Here is a 26,497-nt window from a genome sequence, read left to right on the forward strand (position 1 = left end):
GCAGTCTGCTCAAAATGTCTGCGTTCAGATTCTTCAACGTACAGCTACAGGCAACACTGAATTTGCCTGCTGGCGCCTGTCAGCATCATGGATCGTCTTGTTCAGCTCGAGGCAAGGATGCCGAAAACCTCGTCCTCGGAGTTTTCGTGCAGCATGGACTCTGACAAACACTGTTCCAAGAGTCCGCTAAGAAAAAAAGGTCCAAAGCACCTAGGAAGAGGGTTCCTGTTCAAGCTGAGTCAGCCGCAGACACTGCAGTCGCTGACCAACGTGACTGTCAGCTCGGTTTCTCAGCTGCGCACGGACATCATCGCCTGGTTTCACCAGATAAATTTCAGGTTCCAGACGTTTAAAGTTGCACCAGGTGAGGCCATCCCATTGATTGTATCCAAGCTACCATCTAAGGACTCCATGTAGATTATGTACCACCTCAAGACGGCCAAGCTAACAATGTAGGAGCAAATGAAGAAAGCTTTCCGTCGTCGTTACAACCTGGACAACGAAGCTGAGGCAAAACAAAAGATGTTCAGCACAAGTCAGCACTCGGGAGAGTCCTGCACCGACTCCGCCTTCCATTTACTGGAGCTCATCCATGAGTGCAGCTACCCAGAGACGAAGGCGGAGAAATGCAAGGTTATCCTGGCCACACTCTTCCACAAAGCACGAAAGCATGCTTCGACAGGCGCTTCGCTTCGTTGAATGAGTTGCTGGACTCTTTCCTTTGCTTTGAGCAGGTTGTCTTCGGCCAACCAAAGACACCGGTTTTGGCTCTCGCTGCAGAGCGAGTGCAAGCTGTGCAGGGACAAAGAAAGCGCACTCCTTCCTGCTCTTGAAGCAGGGCCGGCCACCGCCTCATCGGAACACTGACGACAGCAATCGTCACCAGCACCCTTCTGCAACAGGGAAGCAAAAGAAGCAGCATGTGTCGCTTCAGCATGTGTCAAAAACTTCGCGGGACTTTCAATGTTCTTCGTCCCAATACCCTGAAGTTCGTCCGCTCCGTCTCATTTGTAAGAGACGCGGCCACTTTGTCACGTGATGCCGGCAAGAGCTGACCCAAGAATTTCTGGAATGGCAACGGCACTTTGAGTCTGTTGCATTGTTGAAAGAAAAGTGAAAACCTGATGCCCCTACCGCCTGGAAGGTGTCATTAGTAGTTTGTTACATCACCTCTGGTGCTGCAGTGGGCATCAAGACAATTAAGCTCAGCAATGCGAACACTGACCACATTTTCCGTTGATTAAGCCTTTTTTTGCCGCGGGACTTCTGTCTCAGAACCTTAGAAAGTTGTCAACCCGCAGCACCAACGTTGGTGACACATTTGACAGCGGTACGCAGCTCGGAAGGTGACCTCCAGACAAATCAAGCTTGCTCAAGAAAAGCAAGAAAGCGACTTTGACAGTGGCACAAGTATGTTCTTTTTAAGGACTAGTTCGAGTTGTAGGAGAGCCCACTGATCAGGGTCAAGGCAACACTATGATTTACTGGCCCTCGCCAAATCGTGAGCCGGCTCTCTCCCGTGAACTACGAGCTTGAACTCGTGGACGATACTGGCCGTAATGTAGTGCATGTGGAGAAACTGAAGCCGGTCGTCAAATTTGTGCAGCCTCTACCTGGGGACTGAATTTTGTAAACTTGATAAGTTTTTTTTCTCATTTATCACGTCGTATTTATATCATTATTTAATCATGTGCATATTGCTCAATGCAGTATTTGTTTAATGTTTGTTGCATGGCAGCGTGATATCAGGTCGACACTTAAAACCCTTGGCACGTGACGAGCTGCAAGAGACATCGCTCTGAAGCGGCTCGTGCGAGCGCTCATGATCGAAATAAAAGAAGTAGTTTTGGCATGGTAGTTGATGACGTTGACACGTCTTTCCTGAGCACGGTGCCCATTTATCTTGATGACCGATCCAGATCGTCACAACAACATTACCCAGGTAGAATTCCATGATGGGTTTTCCTGCTAGGACTGTCTCCTTGCAGAGCTGAAAAATTGCCGCGGCAGCCGAAATTTTCAAGAGCATCCTTTTCACTCTGCGTCGTCCTTTGATGGTGTTTATGGTGAGCATATCTGCTGTCTCCACTGTCACACACAGCTAGTGGAATGCCTTGTGGCTGGGGCCTCTGCCGTGGTCTGCGTGGGGGTGGGTTGGGGCAGAGCGAGTTTTCTTATCTTCCCCTCTGATTATTCATTGTTTCCATACGTGTATATGTGTTATCTTGTACTTACGACTACAGTTTGTTTATGTTTATACCTACTCAGCGGCGGGCTAGCAGGCGCACATGCGTAAGGGTATTAACCTTTCTGTCTAGCCTCGCACGCCGCTGAGTGGGCAAACTTTCTCGTGCAAATAAAAATTATTATTATTATTATTATTAGTGAGGTCCACTGTTGAAAAAATGGTGCCTCCAAGCACGCTCACCACAAAATTTGTTACAGCCCGCATCAGATTTACCGCCAGTTTTTCAACAGCGTTCAGTGTTGTGTTGGCTCAATTATGCCTTAGCTTTGGAGCATCCGGAGTTCTACCTCCACTGCGGTACACATTGCAAACGGAACAGGGCTAGCCTTCAAAAAACGCAGTGCTGCATCTTTTTTCAGATCCAGGTTCACCGACGGTTCTTTGTGCCTGCTCATCCCTGGGTGAAGAACTTCCTCATGTGTCAGCAACGCGTCATCTAGGGTCTTGCAGTAGAGTGCGACTAGTATTTCCTTTTAGGTCACCATGGGTTGGTCCTGCACCTCTTCCATGGCTGTGGCCCGGTGAGTCAGCGCGCAGGCCTGCTGGTGAGCAAGTTTGTTGCCCTCTACCACGGAGTGGGCAGGTACCCATTTAAATTCTATGGGCTCCTTTGGGGGTCTTTTGTTTTTGAGCACCTGCAGCGCTTTTCAGGGCACCGAGCCCGACTGGAAGCTCCGGTATGCTTGGTGTGAGTCGGTGATTACCCTGGTTTTGTCCGGCAATAGGTAACCCAGTCTTGTTCCGCAATGCTTCGATTACTCTTTTAGCAAGTGTATTTATGTACCAGTTTTATTTCACACACACTTGTTCTGACTGTTTATATTACTCACCAGCCCTGTAGGTATCAGCCACCTGTCTGTTCATATGTTGATCTTTTGTATTTTTCAAGTACTTCCCCCCCCCCCCACACACACACATACACACTCCTTATGTAATGCTCCTGTTGGGGCCTTTAAAGTTACAATAAATATATATATATATATAAATATATATATATATATATATATATAAAGCTGCCAGCAGCATTGGAAGAATTTAGGAGCGGGGGTGGGGGCAACCAGTTTGAATTCCTGTGCCGACGTGACGCCACACATAACTTGAGCACATTATATAACATTCCCACCCATCTGATCGGCATTCCTAATCAGTTTTATTTCCATATGTTCAGTGACAACGTTTTCATGGCGAGCATACTGTTCCCAGCTGCAGATCACGACAGCCGCGCACAAGTAGCGCGCCTCAGTTTGGGCATCTAGGACGTAGTACGTAGCTGTTGCGCGTCTCGTACGCACTGCAAAATCTGCGTAAAACGATCCAAACTTCTTTCAGCAAGCGCTGTGACCCAAGGGGGTATCGGAAATCGAGTGTGTTAGCGCACCGCAGCTCGTACGGCGAAAGGTCCCGCTGCCAGGGATCCCCACCCCTACCCGTTTCGATCTGTTGTAAGGCACAGACCCCAGGCTAGCAGTCGTACTGTAGTGGCTAAATTTTCTCGTCTACAGCCTGAAACGGTGTCGCCAGAACCTAGACAGGCCGATCGCACGCTATTTAAAATAGTGAACGTCTTATTTTCTTCCGCTGTGCCCAAAATGACGACAGTGCATGCGATTGAAAGACCAGCGGACAGGCTACCACTCTTGCCTTCGAATCGCTCGGGAGTCGGGCACCTGCATTTGCACCATGATCGAAGAACCAGAAAGAAGCGATGTCAAATCACATCGACACAGAATCACTCCAAGCTTCCTTGCTTGTGCCCTTCAGCTCTGCGCGCCGTCAGCCGTATCAACGCTAATCACAATTAATTAACGCCTGCCGCGCGCGTTCCGCCGCTCATACAAACAACAACAAACAATCAGGGTGTTATGCTGCAGAAAGTTACTTCCGCCAGTTTTAGCGAAATGCGGAGCTCAACCAATACCACCTAGAACACAAGGCCTGCGCGTTTCCTCCTCTAAACGTCATCACTAGTCAACGAGGTTGTCACTAGTAGATCCCCTCAGCGCCCCCTAGCTAGCCCGGATGAGCAACATCGTCTGCTACATCGTCTGCTCCATCGCCTGTTTCAGTGGTTTGTGTAACAGATAATGAAACAGATGCTCACGCCGAGTGTCTCTTGCAAATAGCATACGATGAAGTTAGACGTTCACGTGGAGCGTCAAATGCATGAGCGAAATTGCCTTACTGCTGCGCGAAGGGCTGAAAAGCCCTTCGTTGGACGCTGGACGCTGACACTGGACGCCATTTTCGAGGGCTCGGGTAGCTGCTTCGAAGCGTTCTACCGCAGAACGAGCGCGCGCGCTAGAAATGCGCGTCTCAAAGCCAGGTGCGCGTGCTAGCTCGCGCTCCTGGCCGAGGGAGCGTTCGCGTGCACGTCGCAAATGCACTGGAAGCTCGCTAACAGCTCGCGCTCAGCAGTCACGCACACAGCTGCGGCCGCAAGTGAATGCGACGTAGTTGCGACGCGGCCCCTACTCTCGTCAAGCTTCGGCGTGTTTGCCGCTTGGGGCGGGTCGGGGATCTACTAACGAAACGTCATGCGCAGGCCTTGTCTTCTAGGAGGTATTGGCTCAACCCCTGCTCAGCCGACGTTATTCGAGGTATTGAATTTGGCGTAAGGGTAGTGTGTTTGGGGTATGCGAAAAAGACTACGGTATTGACCACTGATCTCAATGACAATTGCTGGATCGCGCTTGCCGCTCCCGCAAGTGAAGCCACCGGGCGTCACTCGCTTGGGATACGATTTGCCGTTTTTGCTAGCCTTTGCTGCGGTTTTCCAGCGTGCTGACGACACGTTTTCTACTCGTTCGTCGTCATTCGCCGAAGAAGTTTTTTGAAGACTCTGTGTATTGTTGAGACTTTCCGTTGTGAACACGGGGAAAATTTTACGAAAGTGCAGTGTCGCAGGAAAAAGGCACAACGCGTCGAAAGGAAGGGCTGGCGGCGTGTTCAAAGCATCCTTGGCACGCCGAAGTGCCGTGTCTCTGTGCCTTCGCGCGCTTGGATACCGACCAAGAACCGACGCCGTGTGAATGTAGCGAGTGCAATGTGCGTGAAGCCGTATCAAAAGGTACAACTCGTCGAAAACGTGTCGCCGGTGTCGCGGCGTGATCAAAGCTTCCTTGGCACGCCGAGTGATGCATCTTTGTGCCTTCGCACGCTTGGATACCGGTCAAGAATTGACGCCGCGCCATAGTTCTGAACGTGTGTCGCGCGTAGATGCCTTTAGATCATTTATATATATCGGCCACGGAGTTCTGGATCGTCCAGCTGTTCCGGTGAGTTGCTATCAATAAAAGGGGGAGATCTGTACGTATTCTTATGTACTATATTAACCATGGCTATGTCCCAAATCTACTCTAATAGATTCCGTGGGAGCACGAATAGGGCAACGTTGTACGTGGAGCCAGGGGGGTTTTCGAAAGCAAATGTACAAGACGGCGAGAATGAAAATCTTTGAAGCGCGGCCGATATGGTCGTGTGCAATCTGTTGACCAATTACAATTAGGCGAGTCGCGTAGGTTGATAATAAGCCAGCACTGATCAGTGATGAGGAGCTGTTGTGCACGGTATTGTGTAAATCGTCTAAGGACGAAAAAAAGACGTACCTTCTCCCCATCTCCCGTCGCTAGTGGACGCTGGATTAAGCTCGTTCCTAAACCGCGAGGGGAAAAGACGCTGATCCAGAGGCACGAACAGCTTCACGCACATTGCACTCGCTGAACACATACACACGGCGTCGGTTCTTGGTCGGTATCCAAGCGTGCGAAGGCACAGAGACACGGCACTTCGGCGTGCCAAGGATGCTTTGAACACGCCGCCAGCCCTTCCTTTCGACGCGTTGTGCCTTTTTCCTGCGACACTGCACTTTCGTAAAATTTTCCACGTGTTCACAACGGAAAGTCTCAACAATACACAGAGTCTTCAAAAAACTTCTTCGGCGAATGACGACGAACGAGTAGAAAACGTGTCGTCAGCACGCTGGAAAACCGCAGCAAAGGCTAGCAAAAACGGCAAATCGTATCCCAAGCGAGTGAAGCCCGGTGGCTTCACTTGCGCTGCAGCGAACAAGCGGGGAAGCGCGATCCAGCAATCGTCATAGAGATCAGTGGTATTGACTATGGCGTACGCCGAAATGACTACGGTATTGATTTTGGCGTACGCCAAAACCACTACCGTAGTCGGAGAGGAGGGGTAGTGAGATCGGCGTCCTACACCGGCTAGCTCTGATTTGTCAAAAGATAAATTTATTTATTAAAAGAAAAAAAAAAATACTGTAGGTATTTAAATAAATGTTTTAATATATTTTAATAATGCACTAAATGTTCATTTAGGTGAACACATTTTGTGTCACCAATTATATTTTCCAATTAAAAAATTATTTAGTTAATTAAAAATTTTATATTATTTTTATAAATATATAAATGTACCCCAGTAATTAAAATTCCCTATTTGTATAAATCTAAAAATGTTAGTGTTTTTAGCTTTCTTCATTAGCAAAGGTCAATACACCCCCAACAGTGTGAACTGGGAACGGGAAAGGCATTTGAAGTCCGACTGGGAATCGCTCCAACCAGTTACTTTCCTAACTGGTTCCAGTGCACTCCATTCCCAACTGGGAGTCAGACCAGTTGACTCCCAACTGGGAATGGTTCAAACCAGTTGACTCCCAACTGGGAATGGTTCAAACCAGTTGACCCCTCAGCTGGCCCCAGTTGGACTCCTATTGGTCCCAGTTGATTCCCAGTTGGGACCAGTTAGTCCCAATTGATTCCCAGTTGGGACCAGTTAGTCCCAGTTGAAACCAGTTGAGGTGCCAACTGGTCCCAGTTAGAAATTTTAGCCTGGGATGACACTCCGGCTTCTGTGACGTCATTTGTTGCCACTTTGGGACCACTTTTGATGTATGGGCGGGATAGGACGCTAAACACACCAGTCGGAGACGCGCTCGGGGGATCGGTGGCCGAGTGGTCTAGCGCACACCAGCTCGGAGCACGTGGAGCGAAAGCTCGCGCTGCAGAACCCAGGGATCCTGGGTTCGAGCCTCACCCCTGCCCGTTTCGATCTGGATGAGCATCGTACCGGCGTGCGGTCGTGTATCACTACTGCGTGATGCACGTTAAAGACCCCAGGCTAGCGGCTGTACCGCACTGGCTAAATTTCTCATCTACAGCTGGGAGACTCGTCGCCCCTGTGAGGCAGACCAAGTTCTAGGCTGTATAAACACACACACAACCCAATTTTTTTTTTTGGAGACGCGCTCCAGGCGCCATAATATGGCGGTGCTGCAAGCCGTTGTGACCGTTGCCTGACGAAACATGAACATTGTCATGCCGCCCTCTGCGACCCGAGGGCGATTCAAGAGTTCGTTTGGAGCGTCACCGCGTCAACACTTACGGGGTCAAATGTCTAGTTTTAGTTAGTTTTAGCCGGCTGCGGATCGGCGTCTAGCAACAACGTTAAGAACATGGCGGCGCCCGGAGTGATAAGTGCACAGAACGTTCGGAGCAACGCGAAGCGAACTAAGGCAGAAAGAAAAGCCGATCGCAAGTTGACAAGATGTGCCAAGATGCTAGAGAAGAAAACCGGCATCACGGTGTGCGATCACCCTACCAGGGTAAGTCAACAACCGCCCTCAGTGTTCGAACGCCAGGGCACGGCCGCTTGACAGCTGCCACTACAGTGTACGAGACTTGCTCTCGGGCTAGTTGGCGCGTGATGCTCAGGAAACTTGTACTGAAACGGGATAGTGTTGGGACCGGAGCGGCTCGTATGAGGCGCAGATGGCGACAGGTACCGATGCCGGCGCGTTGGTTGTGCGCGTGCGCGACGATCGGAGCGAGAATACGAAATAGGCCCATTGCAAGACATACAGCACCGGCTGCGGTGCCAAAAGGAATGCCGGGAACTCTAGGTACACAACCGGTTGTAGCAGACGACAGAAGCGTCTGCTAAAAGAGGGCTCGCGAGAAATTGCGCTGCCTTCCTCCTCACTCACTTCCTTCAGTGTCACGTGGTAGACGATGTGTGTGTGTGGGGGTGGGGGTGCCTGCAGCACTTCGCACGCGGGATTCTGGGATTTTTGCAAAGGGTCTATTTACGCGTCGTTCGGTAGTGGTGTTCGAAATGCAGCTGTCCTATGGTGCTGCACTGTTTAAAACATTTTTCCTGTTCTTAAAAATTTCTTTCCCAGCGTCGCCTGCAGCTTTTCTTGACTCCTGAAACGCTAAAAATAAACCGTCTTCTCACTTTTCATGTGCGTGTAGCCCGTTTGGCAGCCAGGCTTGTAGTAGCTGTTTTGTCACTGAATCGCCAAGGGCACTTTACGTTACCGTAACGCGCCGAATTGCCACAGAAAAAAAATGACACACCATATTCAAAGCATTTCTGGTCAAATAGACAAAACTAGAAAATGGTAATAAGCTCGCAGACACAGCCGATGGGGGCAAGACCGAGACAACGAAAAGAACAGTGTTTCGAACGGTTGCAAACGCCCGACACACTTTCAGCCAAACTTGGCCGTCTGCAGTGACTTTCTACAATTATAACTGGCTGCAGTGCCACCAGGCACTGTATACACGTGCAACCTCACAAACTGTCCCCATAGCCCCAGAGCAGCGAACAGGAGGCATCTAGGTCAGCTGCTGGTCAGTGCGGCTGGTGGCCAAAAGAAGCAACGTTGGGAAGGCCGTGCCACCGAATGATTGTGCACGAGTGCTGCGTCCCAGTTCGGCAAGGCACTCGGACGTTCGAGCACAAGATCGCGTCCAGTGATCGCAGCCACAGGTCGTCTCAGAGTTGCGAAAATTTCAGATGAGATGGCACTACCTGTTGAATCGAGCTTCATTGCTCGGTGGGTATTGCTGAACCGCTCCGGTCCTAATTACGGTGTGGTCCAAACACACCCATATTCTCCTACACTGGGGTGCCATTGCATGGTTCAGTAGCTCAAGACTTAAAGGGAAGACTTGAAGGGTTTTAGCAGTTGCATTGTGCCGCAAATGTCTACGTACTGTGAAGTGGGTTGTTCTTTTACTCGGGGGTGAACCTATGCCATGGTGACCATGGGCTTCTGCCACACTTCTTACCGCTGAAACAGCGTTTTAGGTGTGACAACTTTCGTCTATCTCATCTCCTGCGCTGCGCAAACTTTATGGGCTTAAAGGGGCACTCAAGTGGTTTTTGGGGAAGCTACGTTTTGGTGCGATGGCGTTAAGGAAGTGTCAGTGAATAAGTACCTTCGGTTTTAGAATGCAGAACTGCGTATTAATCAAGCAGGAAAAAAATACATACGGACTCTTTTCTGTCCCTGTGCCGAATAATGAAATTATTGTATGTTTGAAAATTCTGGCGGCCTTTGTAAAGTTTCGCTAAAGAAACAATTTTCAGTTCATTTAGATATGTTGTGCATGATAATTTCACAAGACTTAAAATAGTTCCAGTTTAGCATACGCGATACTGCAATTATCGTTTCACAAACAAGGGACTATGTTTTCTCCTTGCCTTCCTCCGTGGGGGGTGAATTTCCCGTTCCCTCGGGGTGCACGGAAGCACACGTTTCATGAACTGCAAACATGGCGTCGGTAGTGATCGTCGACGTGGACGGTGTGATGAAAGCTCATCGTTCCGCGTAAAAGCGCCATCCTTGAATGTGAATTTTCGTCGTGTGTTGCTATGATAACCCAGCACGTACTAGAAGGGGAGATCCACCTACTCGTGCGGCGATGTCGTGGCGGCACTCTCAAGAGAGCAGAAACGCCCGTGCCGTCGTGTTTGTTTACTTCGACTACAGTGGTGCTTTCTTAGCATTTGTCCTCGAACATCGCCCGGATTTCTTATTTGGCGCATTTCATGCGTGTGCTCAAGTTCAAGGTATTACTGGCGTGTACCGTATAAAGGATGCGAATGTTGACGTATTTTCATCATTGGAAAAAAGTGATTAGTTTAGCAATCCTGAACACTCCCAACGTCTATCTTTTCATTTCATTTCATTTTCATATTATTAGCTTAAGGGCCTCTACGTGAGGCATTACATGAAGGGGGTACATCAAATTCACAAAAATTGGGGAAAACATTGAATGAGAACAATGAGAAAGCATCATTATACAGAGATTACTCAAACAACTTAACAAGCTCCTTCGTAAAATGGTTATGGTCACATATTGTCACCAGGCTTGAGGGCATGCTATTCCATTCAGAAATGCATAGAGGGAGAGGTGAGTATTTGTAGGCGTTAGTTCTAGAGAAAATGGGTTCGACTTTACATGGATGATCTAGGCGAGAGGAAATATGATGAGCCGGGAAAATGAATGTTTTTGGTGACCATGGGTATATAGTCTGTGCATAAAAGAGAGCCGTTTGTTTTTTCTACGTGTTTCGAGTGTATGGAGGGATATGGGGACTGTTTTAGACAGGAAATGCTTTTTCGAGAAGAATCGCGAGTAATAAAACGAGGGGCGCGATTTTGGACAGCTTCGAGTTGGTTAATGACATACAATTGATGAGGATTCCACATGATGGACGCGTATTCCAGTTTCGTCCGAACTAACATAGTGTATGCTAAACGTTTGACATACGGGTCTGCGAGATAAAGATGTCGTCTTAAAAATCCTAATGTTCTATTTGCTTTAGAGCAGATATAGTCGACGTGGCACTTCCATGACAAGTCTGCAGAAAGGAACACTCCTAGATATTTAAATGTGGCTACACATTCTAGTTCACAAGATGAAATAGAGTGTGACTTTATTTTTTGATATGGAGAACGACATAATTTTAGATTTATCTAGATTAATTGTCATGAGCCAAGATTCACACCAGGTTGTTAATTTTTCTAGATTGTCTTGTAGAATTATGCAATCATTGATGGAAGAAATTTTGCAATAGAACACAAGGTCGTCAGCATATAATCTCACGGTGGAAGAGAGGGAAGAAGCCATGTCGTTTATATAAATTAGGAAAAGAAGTGGGTCAAGAACTGAACCCTGAGGGACGCCGGAGATGACATTCAGTGGAGAGGAGGTGACATTATCGACAATCACAGATTGGGTGCGATGAGACAGGAAGGCCCGAATCCACGAGACAAGGTTACTACTGACGTTTAGATGGAGGAGCTTAAGTATTAATCTGTTATGGGGAACACGATCAAAAGCTTTTGAGAAGTCTATGAATATTGCATCCGTTTGTTTTAAAGAGTGCATGTTTGCTATGAAGATCGTGGGTGAGTTCGAATAATTGGTAACACAAGACAGTTTTTTGCGGAAGCCATGCTGATTAGAGAACAACAAATCATTACTATCGAAATGTGACATTATGCTGCTAAAGACGATGTGCTCTAAAATTTTGCATGACACACTGGTCAGTGAGATGGGCCTGTAATTTTTTAGCTCATTCGGATTACCTGATTTGAAGATGGGTACTACGTTAGCATTTAGCCAGTCAGATGGCAATTGGGAGAAAGCTAGGGATTGCTTGAAAATAAGGAGCAGAAATTTGGCGGAAGTATCTTTCATTATTTTTAAGAGTCTGGAGTTAATTCCGTCAGAGCCAGGTGAAGAGTTCACAGGGAGTCGATCAAAAACATTTGAAATTTTGTCTCTATGGAGAGGTAAATATCCTACATGACTGTTGGGCTTTCGAAGCTAGATAGGCAAGGTTCTGGAAAAGTTTCGCCTGTAAATATCTCACCAAAATACGCGTTAAAATTGGAGGCAATTACCGCGGATGATAATGGGCTATCTTGTGGATCTACGGTAGCAAGTTTGGCGCCCCTGGGTGTAGGATTAATGATAGACCAAAACTTTTTGGGATTTTTAGTTAGTACCTTTTTTAGGTCAACATTAAAAAACTTATGTTTCGCTGACTGCATTACGCGTTTGCACTCATTGGAAAACGCGTGAAAATGAAGCCAAATTTCATCAGTGTTTAACTTTACAGCCTTGCGGTATAAACGTTTTTTCTTATTTAAAATGCGCTTTATTTTCCCTGAGAACTAGGGGGGAGATGAGTCTGAGGTAAGTATCTTTTTAGGAATAAACTGGTCCGCGGAGCTAAGCAGTGTGTCCTTGAAAAAAGTCCAATTGACCTCGACTGAACAATCATTGAAAGAGTTTTCGAAGTCTGCGAATGCCCGAATGAGAGTGGAATTCAGATCCTCTATATTTGCCTTAGGGTAGTCCCAAATTATTTTCAAGGTCTTTTCTTTGTCCGGTACCTTTAGTGAAAGATTGATGGCTATGAGGGCATGATCACTAATCGGCGATAGGAAATCTATGGAAGAGATATGTTCAGCATGAGTAATAAAAAACAAATCTAATGTTGAATCGCCACGTGTTGGCTGAGCAATTTGTTGATGAAGTCCAAATGCAGAAAGCAGGTGCATAAATTCTAAACACTCTAAGGGGTTACTACATGAAGGAATAGAACTGTCTGCCCAGTTAATACCGGGGAAGTTCAAACCTCCTGCTAGGATGATAATGTTGTCAGGATAAGTCAAAAACACTTCTTCCAAGCTGGTGCCAAGTTCATCAACAAAGCCTCCTCCATAGCTGGGGGGCAATAACACACTCCTAGCACAAATTTTTGAAACAATATTTTAAATTCAACCCATAGAAGTTCAAGATTAGTAGTGACTGTCACAGCAGCAGACTCTAAACCTTTAATAGCAATCAAAACGCCTCCTCCTCTGCGATGAGTACGATCTTTACGATATATAGAAAAATCTGAATCAAGAAGCAGTTCACTTGCAACGTCACTATTCAGCCATGTCTCTGTGCCTAAAATAATCTGAGAATTGCACATGCGCGCATGTTCAAGTAAAATATCTTGTTTATTAAAAATGCTGCGAAAGTTTGTGAACAAAAATGAAAGTTGGTGTGCATGGGAGGCACGATCAGTTGATCTTGTGGGAGGTAGTCAAGGGCGCGTGCCGCTGACATAGTGTTTTTCAATCACGCTTTCGCTCTGAAAGTCGTAAACAAACACCTTATCGCCTACGTACAACTTGTCGTGCACAAGTCTGGTTCTCACCCTGTCCGCTCGAAACGTAGAACCGTATTTTCAAAGCTTGCCACTTGCGAGGCGTATCTTCGGAGAATAGTCGTTTTCTATCCATACCTTAATGTTAAGGTTTTTTTAGCTTGGGAGCGTTTCTGAATATAGCCATCTTGTCCCGGAAGTCCAAGAGCTTTATGATGATAGGTCGATCGAAATCCTGACGCTTCTGCCCTAAGCGTTGAATACGTTCAAAAACGCCAGGCGTCACGTTTAGATTATCTGATAGGAACGTTCTGACGGTTGTATCTAGCTGTTCAGAGGTTTCAGTGGGTTCTTCTGCGATCCCTTTGATGATAATATTGTTTCGTCCTAGTCGGTTGTTAAGGTCGTCTACGGTTGCTGTTAATTCTTCAACAAGTTTTTGTTGTTCCGCAACAGACCCAAGTTCAGCTTTCACAAATTCAAGGTCCGATTTCAGTGAGGGAATACCTTTGGTAGCCTTGGAGAGTTTAGTGACCCTACCCTCAAGCGAATCTACTCTCTGCCGAATCTGCGAAACACCTGCCTCAATCCGGCTTAATCTCAAAGTGTTATCAGTTTGGTACTCACGAGTTGATTTTGTCAGAAGGTCGAGACTGCATGATAGCATCCAGTTTAGCAGACTCAGCACTTACTGGTCCAGGATTAAGTTCCACATCACCAGATTGCATTAATATACACGCCAGGCAAAATAAAAGCAGAGAACTGGGTCGCGGACCAACATAGCGCGCAAGGCATATTAGCGGTTTGAAGAGTTGCGACCCTCTGTTGACCGTATATGTCGTTGATTTACGCCGGCAACCGAAAAGACCTATATGGGCACAGTACACAGACAGATCTACACCCATGGCTTGGGATCTGCAGCCAGCAGAAAAAACAAACAAAAAAAACATACAAAGGCAAATGACGTAATGTATTCCCTGAATAAAACAAGCGATGCAGTTAGCCCCAAAGATCAGACTGGCCGCAGATCCCGCCGAGCGCCGAACTTGACTGTCTTTTGTAGCAGGGCACACGTGGGCACAGGCACCAATTCAAACGAAGCAGCACAGTGACTCTGCAGTGATGACAGTGCCGTCGCTGAACAGTCTCGAAGCATCCGTTAACAGCTTGTCATCGCAGTGGTAACGAACTTGATAGTAGGCTGGCCAGGGAGCGATAGCAGAGCCCGTCAAGCGAGGATGCCGTGGAAACCAGCGAAATATGATCACGAAATCATATTTCTACGTTGCTATATCGCTGCTAAGATGCATCGTCTTTTATAATCATAGAAAAGGCGTGTGGCCATATTTGTACTATTGGCAAAGTCATGTATTAGAGTCATGATCATCCAAGACAGCGTACTGTGTCTTTTTCTGTTCTTTTTTTTTCATGCACTGTACCCTGCAAGCCTATCATGAAAAAAAAAAAAACTTTAGGCTATAGAAAACTGTCTCTCTATATTCTGTTACGCCATTGAGTGGCAGTGCATCCCCTTTTTAGAGGCGCCGCTGAAACAGCTGACGGCGGCGTAGAAGCGGTCACCGTGCTGACGATGCGCTGCGCTTGTTGCAGTGGTTGCAGGTACGCGCGGCGCAGAGTGGTCGCTCCGGTTGCAACGTTCGCAGTCATAGGTAACGCGCTCGTTGCAAATGTCTGAACCAGCCTTCCCCGTCCTCCCGAGGCGAAAGTCAACGTGCCAACATTGTTTGACATAACGTCCAGAGGTTACGCTGCTATGCCAAACGTTGGTTTCATTACGACTTGCCCAACCGCAAATCGAAGAACGCCCAAATACGTCTGGCGTTTCATCGTCCTCGGAACCCGAACACGACTCCGTAGTGCTGCTATCGTCCACATCGCAGGTCGGTGTGGCGTCATAGGAAATCATCCCCAGGTCGGCTGTCCGCCGAAGAATCTCAACCTATAACGGCGTCAGGTCATCGAGCGTAGAGAACTCCGCCATGATCGAAGCTCGAATGACAACAGTGCTGTCAACGTTACTAAAATACTCAGTTGTGAAACTGCATAGAGACTGCTCTGAAAAAGTGGCCCCGATCTGTCCACGAGAACCGAGCTAATAGCGAACACAACGCCGCCATTTCTCCCGCAGTGGCCACTCGAGCAACTGCACGTCACTTCAATTTTGCCTTTAATCGGCCATTTTTGCGCCGAAACAGATACAGTGGAAGAGGTTACAGGGGCGCCACCCCCGTCTCCCCAGCGGACGCGCCGCGACTTACTACCGAAGTTAAAATGCACCTCGGTCGGGACGCGCTATCTGAAAGCACCGCTGAGGCATGGTTGTATAAAAACAATATTAATTGTGCTGCAAAACCCTGCAAACTAAAGATTTTAAAAACATTACGCGCCCATCATTTTGTACTATACTCCAATAAATGTCATACAAAAAGAGTCTTTTCCATTTGTTTTTACGGAAAAACATGCTTTTTAAAAGCTCAAGGTGACCACAGTACAGACAAATGATAAAGAGTGGTGCTGTTGTCGTATTTAGCTTGGTCTTGGTGGACGCCAGCGGCCCAAGTTTCGACGGCGAGTTTCCGAACTCGGTGTTTTAATAACGTTGAGTGCTGTTAAGTTTTTTGGGGTGAAGTGCCAGGATGCGGTCTAAAAGTCGCCAGTTTTAGCGAAAAGTCGCTGAGTGGTGATGATGATGATGACCTTTTTTGGTTTTTTTTTATTGTATAAGACGTAAAGTTTCTTTTTTTTTTCCAAACATTATTAATTTTTAATTTTTTTGTGACGAGACAAGTGAGTAGTCGGAGTCGGCCGTCCCATTCCCAAGGCCAACACCTTGAGTGACTCAAGGCATTGGCGAGAAGATCCTGGTCCATGAACAAAACAGCGGAAGGCTGTTCTGCTTCATCCTTATCGAAAAAAAAAAAAAAAACTTGCTTTAAGACGCAGAGTTTTTTGACTGTTACAAAGGATTTTTTTTAAACACCTGATAATCCCTGAAAAATGGAGTGGTTCTGAAGTGCTTCGGGGTCGGAGAATAATAATAAGTGACATCGAGAGCTGTCCCCTGGAAGCCACCGGAGAGCTATCCGACCAACATATTTTCCCCGTTCACGTAGCGTTAGCAACAACAGTTTACATAACTGAAAAAAAAAAGTCGTTAAGACTTCAAAAACACAAAATTGTCGTTTAGGACGACTGAAAACACTCTAAATGTAGCGACTTTCTCGCTAAGTTAATACCATTGAATGACTAAGAGTTCGGCCGGTGCGGCTACCTCGGGATTGCTGCACGACGGAACGTCGTCCAACGCCATTGGCCCGAGAACATTTTGATATGCGAGTGATGACCAATGAGAGTGGTTTCGTTTTCGGATGGATCCGAGGTTTGGCGGCCTTTAATTACATTTTTATTAAATAAATAATCACCGAATGACTATATTTTTTTGGTTTTTAGGGATACTTAGGGCGTCTAAATTCAGTTGTCATCATCAAAACACAAACTCAAAAAACCACCTGAGTGCCCCTTTAAATTGTAGTTCTAACTGTCGTAATATCCCGAGGAGTGGCCCACCTAAAATTGAGAACCGGTGAGGCGAAGATGAGGGGTGGGCTAACTTTCGGAGGTTTTGTTGGAAGCGAGGGGCCACTTTTTAGACACAGTTAACGCACCTATTGGAGACACGTTCCACGCACCGTAGTGGCCAGTGGCGTAGGCAGAGGGGGGGTTTGGGGGGTCGAAACCCCTCCCGAAAAGCTTCCGCCGTTGTTAAGGGCAGAGCAACTAGTATCTTGAGGAGACGATGGACGTTCTGAAATAGTGCCTCCGGACAAATGGCGATGTGACGGGCGCTTCACATTTCTCCCTCTTGCATTGGATTGGACGCTTAAAATTTCCCTATTTTTGGCGAAGTTTCTCTCACCTTTCGAATATCGTCGCTCACGGATGCGATGAAGTCCGTCTTGCTTTCTGCTTTGTATGTCAAGGTGGCATGCGATGCAATTCCTTATTACTATTAGCTTAATCTCTTCGCTGCACGGAACCCCAGAAACTTGAAGAGACAAGCCTTCATATTCTCATTACGCACAGGTGCAAGGCTAGTCAAGTTCCTTTCCACGTTCGGCGCATAGTTTCTTTGTGGTGTGTCATGTCATTTCTCCGAGTGACGGAACGACGAGTTCGGACTGATGACTTCTTCTTACCCCGAGGATATGCTGCTGCTGCCTTTGGACCATGCTGCAAGATAAAACGGCCTAGCTAGCAAAGAAATCACTCCCTTTCCTTCGGCATCTGGCTCTGTAGCACGAATTTCTTAAACCATTAATAGATAATAGACTTTGGTTGTGTGATTGTTCAGAATTACCTTCACCCTAAATATGGGCCCCTGGCGTTGGTGCGTGGCCGGTTGCTCCAAGTTTTCAGTGTCGAAAAAAGATTTTTTTTGCTGTTTAATTTTTTTTTTTGTGTGTGTATGTGTGAAAGTATAGCTATTTTTGTGTTTTCTCTGGCCTTCACACGTTGGTATTGCGGTGCTACTTCGAAAAAGCAAAGGGAGTTTTGTGTTGTGAGTAAGCGTTTAAAGTTGGTGGGCCGCAATTACGACGACAGTAGAACAGTGAACCACCCCGCCCATATTCCTGTAAATGAAGCCTGCTCCGTTTTTAAAAATGACAATGCAGCGTCACCCGTTTTATCTTAACAGCGTCTCCCTAATCTTTGCCTGAGCGTCCGTGTCGGCGAGCTCACCCTCCGTCATTGACGGGGGGGGGGGGGGGGGGGGTGGGGGGGGAGGAGATACTGTTGGACCCCTCCCGAAATAAAATCCTGGCTACGCCACTGGTAGTGGCGGTCTACGCTTTGAAAAGAGGCCGCCCAAAACGATTGTGTTTGGTCCGCAGTATCTGGTCCGGAACAACTGCGGGCTCATGTGCGGTGGAAGCTACGAGTCCATTCTTGACGAGCTGGGCAAGTACGGAGACATCGAGGACATTGTGCTCCTTCCGGGTCAGCAGTTTGCGTTCGTCGTCTTCCGAGACGTCGCGGACTGCGTCTCGGCTGCGGCGTTTTTGAGCACGAGACCATCACGCCTTGTCGCCGACGGATCGGTGCACCCCGCATTCGTGGATAAAGGTACGGACGTTTCTGGCATCTGACTGAGAAGTGTCTCTTGTTTCCTGTTGCCAATTAAGGAAGTTTCACATAGCTTACGACAGACAAGTGTGTCCAATCACCCGCGTGTGGGTGTCTTTCAATGCCATTTCGTCAAATAAATCCTTAGATGGCTTTACAAATTCTGTGTATTTTTAGATGCGAGCTCGACACTTTGATTTATTCGTCACGACCATATTGTTTTCCTCTTTGTGTGTTGTGCATGTTGTATAATCACAAACGTGCTTCACATCGAGGCTTCGGTCATTCTGAGACGCGAAATAGTAAAGCAATATTATATTATCTTTATATACTTCCGTCTCAAAATCTTGCCGGATGCCATGTTGACACACATTCACCCTATGCCAGTGCTTCCCAAGCTCTGCTTCCCTGCAGCTAGTCAAGTAGATAAAATATTGCATTGCAACGTCTGGCTCACACAGAAAGAATAAAACACTGAAATGGAGAAAGGACAGGCACTTGCAGTTCTTTCAACGAGCAATGGCACATTTATATGATCATTGCTCGTTGAAAGAAGTGCGAGTTTCTGTCCTTCGTCCATTTCAGTATTTTATTCTTTTTATGTAAAGTAAAGTTTATCCAACCCGCTCTGCTACGTGTACGCAACCTCTGGCTTGTCAGGATGCCACAAGCTTTTCAGTGCATGCGCATAAAATTGATGTTGAACTTCTTTTTTTTTGTGCAGTTAATATAATAGGAGCGAGTCAGCTGGGCTAGAAACCATCGTAAAAAGTACATGCCTGCAAGAATGACTGTTCCTAACTACTGAAATCAGTTTGTTTGTTAGAGCGCACTGTCGCAAACCAAGGGCAGAGTTTGGACACCTGAACTCGTAGTACCGGCTCGACGTTGAACTGTGACCTGTACTTTGTTTTTATTATTGCCACTGCAAAGAAGGCTATTTATTTCCTTTTGTTTTCTTTTTTGAAGTTCCCGACTTTCTTTGCGAAACCCCCTTGGGGTCGCGATCCACAGTTTGGGTAACACTGTGTTGATTTATGCATGGAGGCATTGTTTTCAAGCTCGTTCGAGTTCTTTCGAGCTGCGATCAACAGCGCCTTCCAGAATAGACGGGGACACAGAAGAGCATTGTTCGGCACTCGATTTTTATACGTACTGGTCTTCATCTGTAGCACAGATGGGCCGGCGATCGAGTGTGACCCATTGGCGGACCAAAGGTAACCTTAGCCGTACAGACCAGATGCCAAAGCTTCAGAAAAACCGTTATTTATTCGAAAGTTACGAGCAATTTCCTAAAAATTTCAGTTTATTTGTGGAGTGAAAAATGTGCTGTAAATATTTTGCGGGGGCACCCCGTGATTTATTTGGGGACCGTGGTGACACTTGCAGTGCCGGAGCACAGCAGCTGTGGGGCCCCCTTTCTGGAGCATCCCCCGGGCCTGCGGCTGGTGCGGGAGGCCGTGGACGAATCTGAGGAGGCATTGCTCTGGCGTCTCGTCTCCTGGGACCGGGACTGTCGCGGTGAGTGCCAGAACCAAACGTGGCAGCTTTTTCGAAAAAACTTTGTCTTGGCCCCCAGGTAAGATATGTATTGGTGTGGACACCGAACACGTCACAGCTGCCTGACAAAGTCCTCTCCTTGGCTTGGTTGCAACCGAGCAACCACCAGGCGACCCTTCGGTAATTGGCTAGATGGTGCCTGTTGCGGGCCCGTTTCCCACACTATTGAAGACATGCTCAGTCTGAAAGTTGATTTTCTGGGTGTGCCATGTCATGAGGAACTTGGCATTTCCGCTACGTGCATTGCTTAGACTCAGCTTTGTCCTTGGCCCTAGTTTTGTACTGTTTCATTGGCAGATATGCTGTCAGAATGGGCTACTGGGGCATGCACCAGTAGGACTTTATCGGGTCGATCGCGTCGCCATGTTGCCGGCCAGTGGGTCCACACCTTTATATATGCTGCACCGTTGTCCCGGCAGACCTACTCCTCATGTTACGCAATACGCTTGACTGTGACGAGCTGTTGGTGTCAATGTGGTGCGGTTTCTATCCGGGAAAGCCTTAGAGTGTCTGTACACTTTCTATACAGATATTCATTCGAAGTGTCTAATGACACGGTTGCAACAAACTTCAAATTTGATGCTTTTACAAAGTTACATATTTAGTTATCTATTTTATACAGTCGGAGCACGCAGTGGACCCAGGTTCAATAGCATGGGCAAACAGTTTTTTTGTTTTTTTTTTAACATTTTGCGATATGGAACGTAAAGAAATAAAATAAACACCAACAAGTAAAAATTACACACACATACGAAAAACAAAAACGCTTATTAGCAAGTTATTGTTATGATGCAGTTTTTCAAATCAAGGTTTCACACTTACAGATTGATGCACTTGTTTTTAAATGAAATGGGATTGTGCTCATTTACAATATGGTTTTGTAGTTTGTTCCAGTCAGTGATACAAAATACTAAGGGAGAAAAAAGGAAAGTGTTAGTACGGCACTGAATTAATTCAATTTTGCTGGAATTATCTAATCTGGATAATATAAAATTGGCAGCCCGGCAGTAAGCAGATTGAAAATTGTGATTAGAGTATAATAGACATCTTGAGAAAAAAACACTATCGGGCAATTGTTTGTCTTTTTCCTGGAAGAGGAATATTTATGTTAGTTTTTAAAGCAAAGACACTAGTTTCAGATGAATAATCGCTGCATATAAACCTGGCTGCTTTGTTCTGAATAGATTCGAGCCTCGAGATTAGGTAATTTTAGTGTGGGTTCCAAATGATGCTTGCATAATCTAACTTGAGGAGGATTATTGTCTTGTAGGCAAGTATAGTTTCCTTTCAATGCGAGCTAGATATAATGTTTGTCTAATGAAACTGGCTGTTTTAGCATGCTATTTGTTATTTGCTTGATGTGCTCGTTCCATGATAATGTGTCTCTAAAATACATGCCCAAATACTTGTACAATGATGTGTTCTAGTGGTTGTAAAAGTAATGAATACTGGGTTTGTGTTTTAGTGGAAGATTTAGTTGCAGACATTTGTTTGCATTTACCAGTGTTAATGTTCATCTGCTATAGGGAACACCATGAAGATATCATATTTTAATAGTCTGCAATATTGGGATCATTAGGTGTATTTATTTTTCGGCAAATAATGCAATCATTAGCAAATAGTGTAATTGTTGATTTAATCGATGATGGTAGGTTATTACTATATATTACAAACAATAAAGGCCCGAGTACACTAGCCTGAGGGACACCGGATGCGACAGTATCGGGACTCGATGTTGACTGGTTTATTCTTACAAATTGTATTTTATTTAACAGAGAAGAAGATATTGAGTTTATAGTAAATGGGTGTATCTGAAGATCTGAGAGTTTGAGAAGGAAGTGGTGATAAGGAACAGTGTCAAATGCCTTGGCGAAATCGATAAAAATGATATCTGTCTGAGCTGTGAGATGAGTATTAAAGTGAAAGTCGGTAACGAATTCGAAATGCTGGCTAGTACAGATGTGACCCTTTCTAAAACCATGTTGGTTAGTAAAAGTTACCAGCGATTTTCGGAAACTTTCAACGGTAAAACGGCAGACGACAGAGCCCACGAATACACAGGGCTAAATGGCACAAACTGCCAAGAACGGGCCCTATTTTCCTCTAGAAAGTTTCCCGAAACTTTGGCACCTGGTCCGGGCCGCCAGGGATACATCTGGGCAAAGACTGAGCATCTGGCGATGCACACCTTATTTTTGCAGTGAAAAAAAAATAGCTAAATTTTTTGGGGATACGTTGTCCACTGTATGGAGCATGAGTGTGCCAAAGCGCGTTTGGACGTAAGGTTGGCAGTCGAGCCACGTCTTGCCTCTCCGACGACGCAGCTTTGAAGCAGCGCGAGGTGAGGCACTTTCGCTATGCCTTCGACTACGAGCTGCAAGGGGTGCGCAAGGACGCCCCGCTCGCCGAGCCCATTCCCGAGGAATGCGCGCCTTTCCTCGGCAGGCTCGTCGCCTCGGGCCGTCTGAGCGGGCTTCCCGACCAGCTCACCGTCACGCGCTACCTGCCCGGCCAAGGTGAGGTCCAAGGTTACATTCGCTCGTGTGTTTTGCCGGTACTCCTAGTACCGGCTGCCGGGATTGCAACATCACGCAACGCACCGGCGTCTGCAACTTCATTTGTTGCCACTTCAAGACTACTTCTGATGCGTGGGACAGATGGGACGCCGATGCACCAGTCCGAAAACACGTTTTTGGCACCGTACGCGCGCTTCGGTAACTCTACAGTCCTTACGTTACCTGGTCTGAAAACGTTTTGTCGTGCCGCGGGAAAGTTTTCTCTAGGAACTAACTGGGGCTCCGGAGGTGCACTGCCGACGTTGGGAGTCAACCAGTCGGATCGTACGAAAAACCCGACAGGCGGATGTGGGTATGGAGCAGCTGTCGTGGAAAACGTCACCGGATACATCTAGTACTCTTTCGGGAAAACCACCTGGACCCGTCGAAGAAACGGACAATTGGAAACGCCATTCATACTTGAGACCTCGCGGTTGTATTGTGTACAAATTAATTGACATGCCACGTGAAGTGTGCTACATCTGCTTTAAAAAACATTGTCTTACCTTTTAAACATTTGTTTCGTTTTTTTTTACATTTTACGAGGGTTAGCATCATTTGTGGTGTCAAAATTCCCTAGGGCGGAAAGCGCCATAATTTTCAGATCAGTAAGTTGTTTATTCAAGTACCGTGGTTACCTGGGAGGCTATGACGAGCGGGCAAAGGCAGGCAAGCAACTACACTACCCTCTCGTCTTCAGCATCATGTGGGGGCAAAGAGGAATGTACGGGGCTTCGCGCGGCGTTTGTGAATTTTTGCGAGAGCTCTTTTCCTTTGACATGGTGGGTGTAACAGCTTCAAAAAACGAGGACGATAGAAGGAATAGACACGACTCGTTTTTTAAGTCTATTCCTTTTATCGTCCTCGTTTTTTGAAGCTGTTACACCCACCATGTCAAACTTCTACCAACTCGTCCAGTTCAACACCTTGTAACAGTTTTTTTCATTTGGCTCGTGTCACTTTGCACATCTTTTCAATAAAGTGCTGCTCGGTACTGTGGCACCTTCGTAGCATTTGCAGCAACGTGATTGCTGCGCCATTTGCGCCAAACTGCACCTAAGGGCTTACCCTGCTACATACTAAACTTGATTTCACTCTATTAATATATTGAAAATATTGTGACTCAGGCCCCGCTACACGTCCGGATCATTATGGTAGGCTTGTGCGAATATTCAGAACTTTCGATTTTAGCCGCCAACAACATACTATCCTATTCAGTATCTCTATCGATGTTAAACACTGTCAGTACTTGAAATTTTCGCGCTCATACCTATGTTCCTAGTCTGCTCTGGCGTGCAAGTTAGCTTTGTTGAGTGCGCTTCTCACTGTGCTCTTGTGTACCGCAGTTAAACGGTAACTGCGAAGTAATTATCGCAATTTTGCTTATCTTGCTTCACCTCAGTGCATCTGAGTGCTAAAGGGAAAGCATTCCCCCAGAGCGGGACGTTAAACACGCAAGCATCGGGTATATTAAAACGAGGCGCTTTGTGAGTATTAATGTAGCTGCTCTTGGTTGTAATAAAAATTTCTGAATTATACTGTGGCTATTATTTACGATGGACTCCGGTATTTTAGCGATATCTTTTTCAAATATGTGATTTAGCGAGGGTACTCGCAAGAAAATTTATATGAACCGCTCTATAGGTTTAATTTTTTTCTAATTCCATTCTTTAGTTGTCACCTTTATATATGTTTTATCCGTTTGAGGTACAGTCAATAGAATAAACTAAATGAAGTGAAGCAGTACGAGAAAGCTTGGGAATAACCTGAACAACTTGGGCCGGATTGTTTTAAGAAGGCATACTTATCGTTCCCACGTCAATGTCTTATTATGAGGTTGTACATAGAAACTGTCATTAATTTTTATAATTCAATGACAAGATTTTTTTTTTTAAATCTGGATTAAGAATTTTTGTATTATTACGACCTTTAGAATTTGAATGAAACATCAAGCAACTTCATCGTGCCCGAAATATGGCCATAAACATATGTCATAAGGCACGCGCCACTCATGCTTAAGGGCGGGGGTGTGATGTCACTGCCAGAGTGCTGTGTGCAAAAGGTGTGCCTCGGACATCGTCTGTGCTCGTTGTGTGCTATGTGCGACAGACTGTGAGGTGACCGCATCTACATCTACGGCCCCGATGTCGGCGGCAACGTCTACATCTACGACGGCTCCCACAGGCAATTGTGGCCTCCCACGCAAATACGCCACAGCCAGGCATCGTTCTCAACGTAGACCTCTAGTCGTCATTCTCAACGTCATCCTAGAACTGCAAAGAAAAAAAGTGTTTTTTTAAACAGCCTAATTGGGACAAGCATGTCATAAAACAAATCTTGCGTGAAAAAACAATTTTTTTCTAGCTATATTTACACCACGGGACGTAATTTAGTCGGGGTCACAACTTCTCCACATTTGAAACTCTCGCCCTTTCGACGCGCGGAGTGGCTGTTATACGTCACTCTGTGACGTATAGCAGCCACTACGTGATGTATAATACCAACTTTGTGGTGCGCGATTTAAAACGGACGAAAGAGCCGCAAACTAAAATCAGTCTCGCGCAATAAATATTGCTTTAAAACATTTGTTTTTCCCAGAAAAATTGTTTTGTGACATACTTGTCCCAATTAGGCTGTTTAAAAATACACTTTTTTTTTCTCTGCAGTTAGCCTTTAAGGTCGTCCTAGACATTCTTGACGTCGTCCTCTAGGACGTCATCCTCGACCTTGTCCTAGACATTGTTCTTGAGGTCGTCCGAGAGGTCGTCCTCAACGTTGTCGTGGACACCGCACTTGGCGTCGATCTCTGGGACATTATCCTCGACGTTGTCCTATACGTCGTTCTTGGCATCGTCCTCGATCTCCTCCTAGACGCCGTCCTTGACGTTGTCCTCGATATGTGCACGTCAATGCAGATGTTTCACATTCTTACACGTAAGCAGTCTTAAGTGCCCTCTTGTAATTTTTTTCTATATTTTAGTAGAATATGCTATTTGGTTTACATTTTATTTTGTACCTAAAATGACCATTCACAGCAGTCCATGCTGTCCTTCATCGATCAGCATCTTGTTGCCGTGCCTAGGGCTTTTATGTGCACCTATACAGCTAGTTCTGTGTTTAAGCAAGTCAAACCTGCCATTGCACAGATGCATGTTCTTTAGTTGGATAGGGCCAGCACACAAATCTTAACATATAATATTCACAGTGGTACGAATAAAAATGAAGTGTGTGCTTGTGCTCCAAAACTGCTTTTTGCTGCTCCATATTTGATTTGCGTCTGCTCCAAAAGGTGCCACAAAATGAGTTGGGTCAATCGCATCACTGCACTTGACATAACGCCCGAGTTGGACGATTGTCTTTTAAATATCTATCCGAACCAAAGGCTTTCTGACGGTTTTGTGCGGGTCCAGGGATACCCCCGCACGTGGACAGCCACGGCTCGTTTGAGGACGGCATCGTCTGCCAGAGCCTGGGCTCCCCCGTGGTCATGGACTTTCGGCACCCCGACGGGGACCGTGCGGCGGTCCTCCTGCCCCCCCGCAGCGCTCTGCTGCTCCACGGGCCCAGCCGCTACATCTGGACCCACGGGTACATGACCTGGCACTGATCCCCGGAAAACTAATAGTTTTGTGCATATATTTAGACAATGGAAAGTATCAGCCCAACGGGTGTCTGGGGTCTTCTTCATAGACGGTAAATTTAGGGAGTGATGTACCACTGGGTCATTCCATGCTGAAGGAGACACGGCAACTTTTTCATGTCTGGGATATGTACAAAAAGATTATTTTGGATCAAAGAAGCCTTTAAAATACAAGAAAAGTATTTTTTGCTGAAAAACAAATTTATTTTATTTTTGTCCGATATGTTCGAAATTTCTGGAATTTGCATAAAACCCGGGTGGTTAAGAGATTCATTGTGACAAAACGGACATTTTGAGTCCAAACAGGAGCTCCAAAAGGAAGAGACTTTGTGAGACTTCTTTATTTTTTTTAGTCAGCTTGAACTTCGGCGTCAGCTA

General features: G+C 46.3%; 1 protein-coding gene across 1 annotated transcript; it reads left to right on the plus strand.

Moving 5' to 3' along the window:
• Positions 1–7,553: 7,553 nt before the first annotated feature.
• On the plus strand, positions 7,554–26,086 carry LOC120844181 (alkylated DNA repair protein alkB homolog 8-like). Its single transcript, XM_040215828.2, has 5 exons — positions 7,554–7,862; positions 18,133–18,364; positions 19,754–19,885; positions 22,249–22,440; positions 25,890–26,086. The coding sequence occupies exons 1-5, from the start codon at positions 7,713–7,715 to the stop codon at positions 26,084–26,086; spliced, it is 903 nt and encodes a 300-aa protein (XP_040071762.1). The 5' UTR covers positions 7,554–7,712.
• The last annotated feature ends 411 nt before the right edge of the window (positions 26,087–26,497 follow it).

This window comes from Ixodes scapularis, unplaced genomic scaffold, assembly GCF_016920785.2.
Source record: "Ixodes scapularis isolate PalLabHiFi unplaced genomic scaffold, ASM1692078v2 PGA_scaffold6__148_contigs__length_123643588, whole genome shotgun sequence".
Taxonomy (NCBI): Eukaryota; Metazoa; Arthropoda; class Arachnida; order Ixodida; family Ixodidae; genus Ixodes; species Ixodes scapularis.

Excerpts from the sequence above, each read along its gene's own strand:
- LOC120844181 (XM_040215828.2), top strand. The coding sequence starts at position 7,713 with ATGGCGGCGCCCGGAGTGATAAGTGCACAGAACGTTCGGAGCAACGCG. Across the intron at positions 7,863-18,132 it reads TGTGCGATCACCCTACCAGG|TATCTGGTCCGGAACAACTG; the intron begins GTAAGTCAACAA and ends TTTGGTCCGCAG. Across the intron at positions 22,441-25,889 it reads GCGCTACCTGCCCGGCCAAG|GGATACCCCCGCACGTGGAC; the intron begins GTGAGGTCCAAG and ends GTGCGGGTCCAG.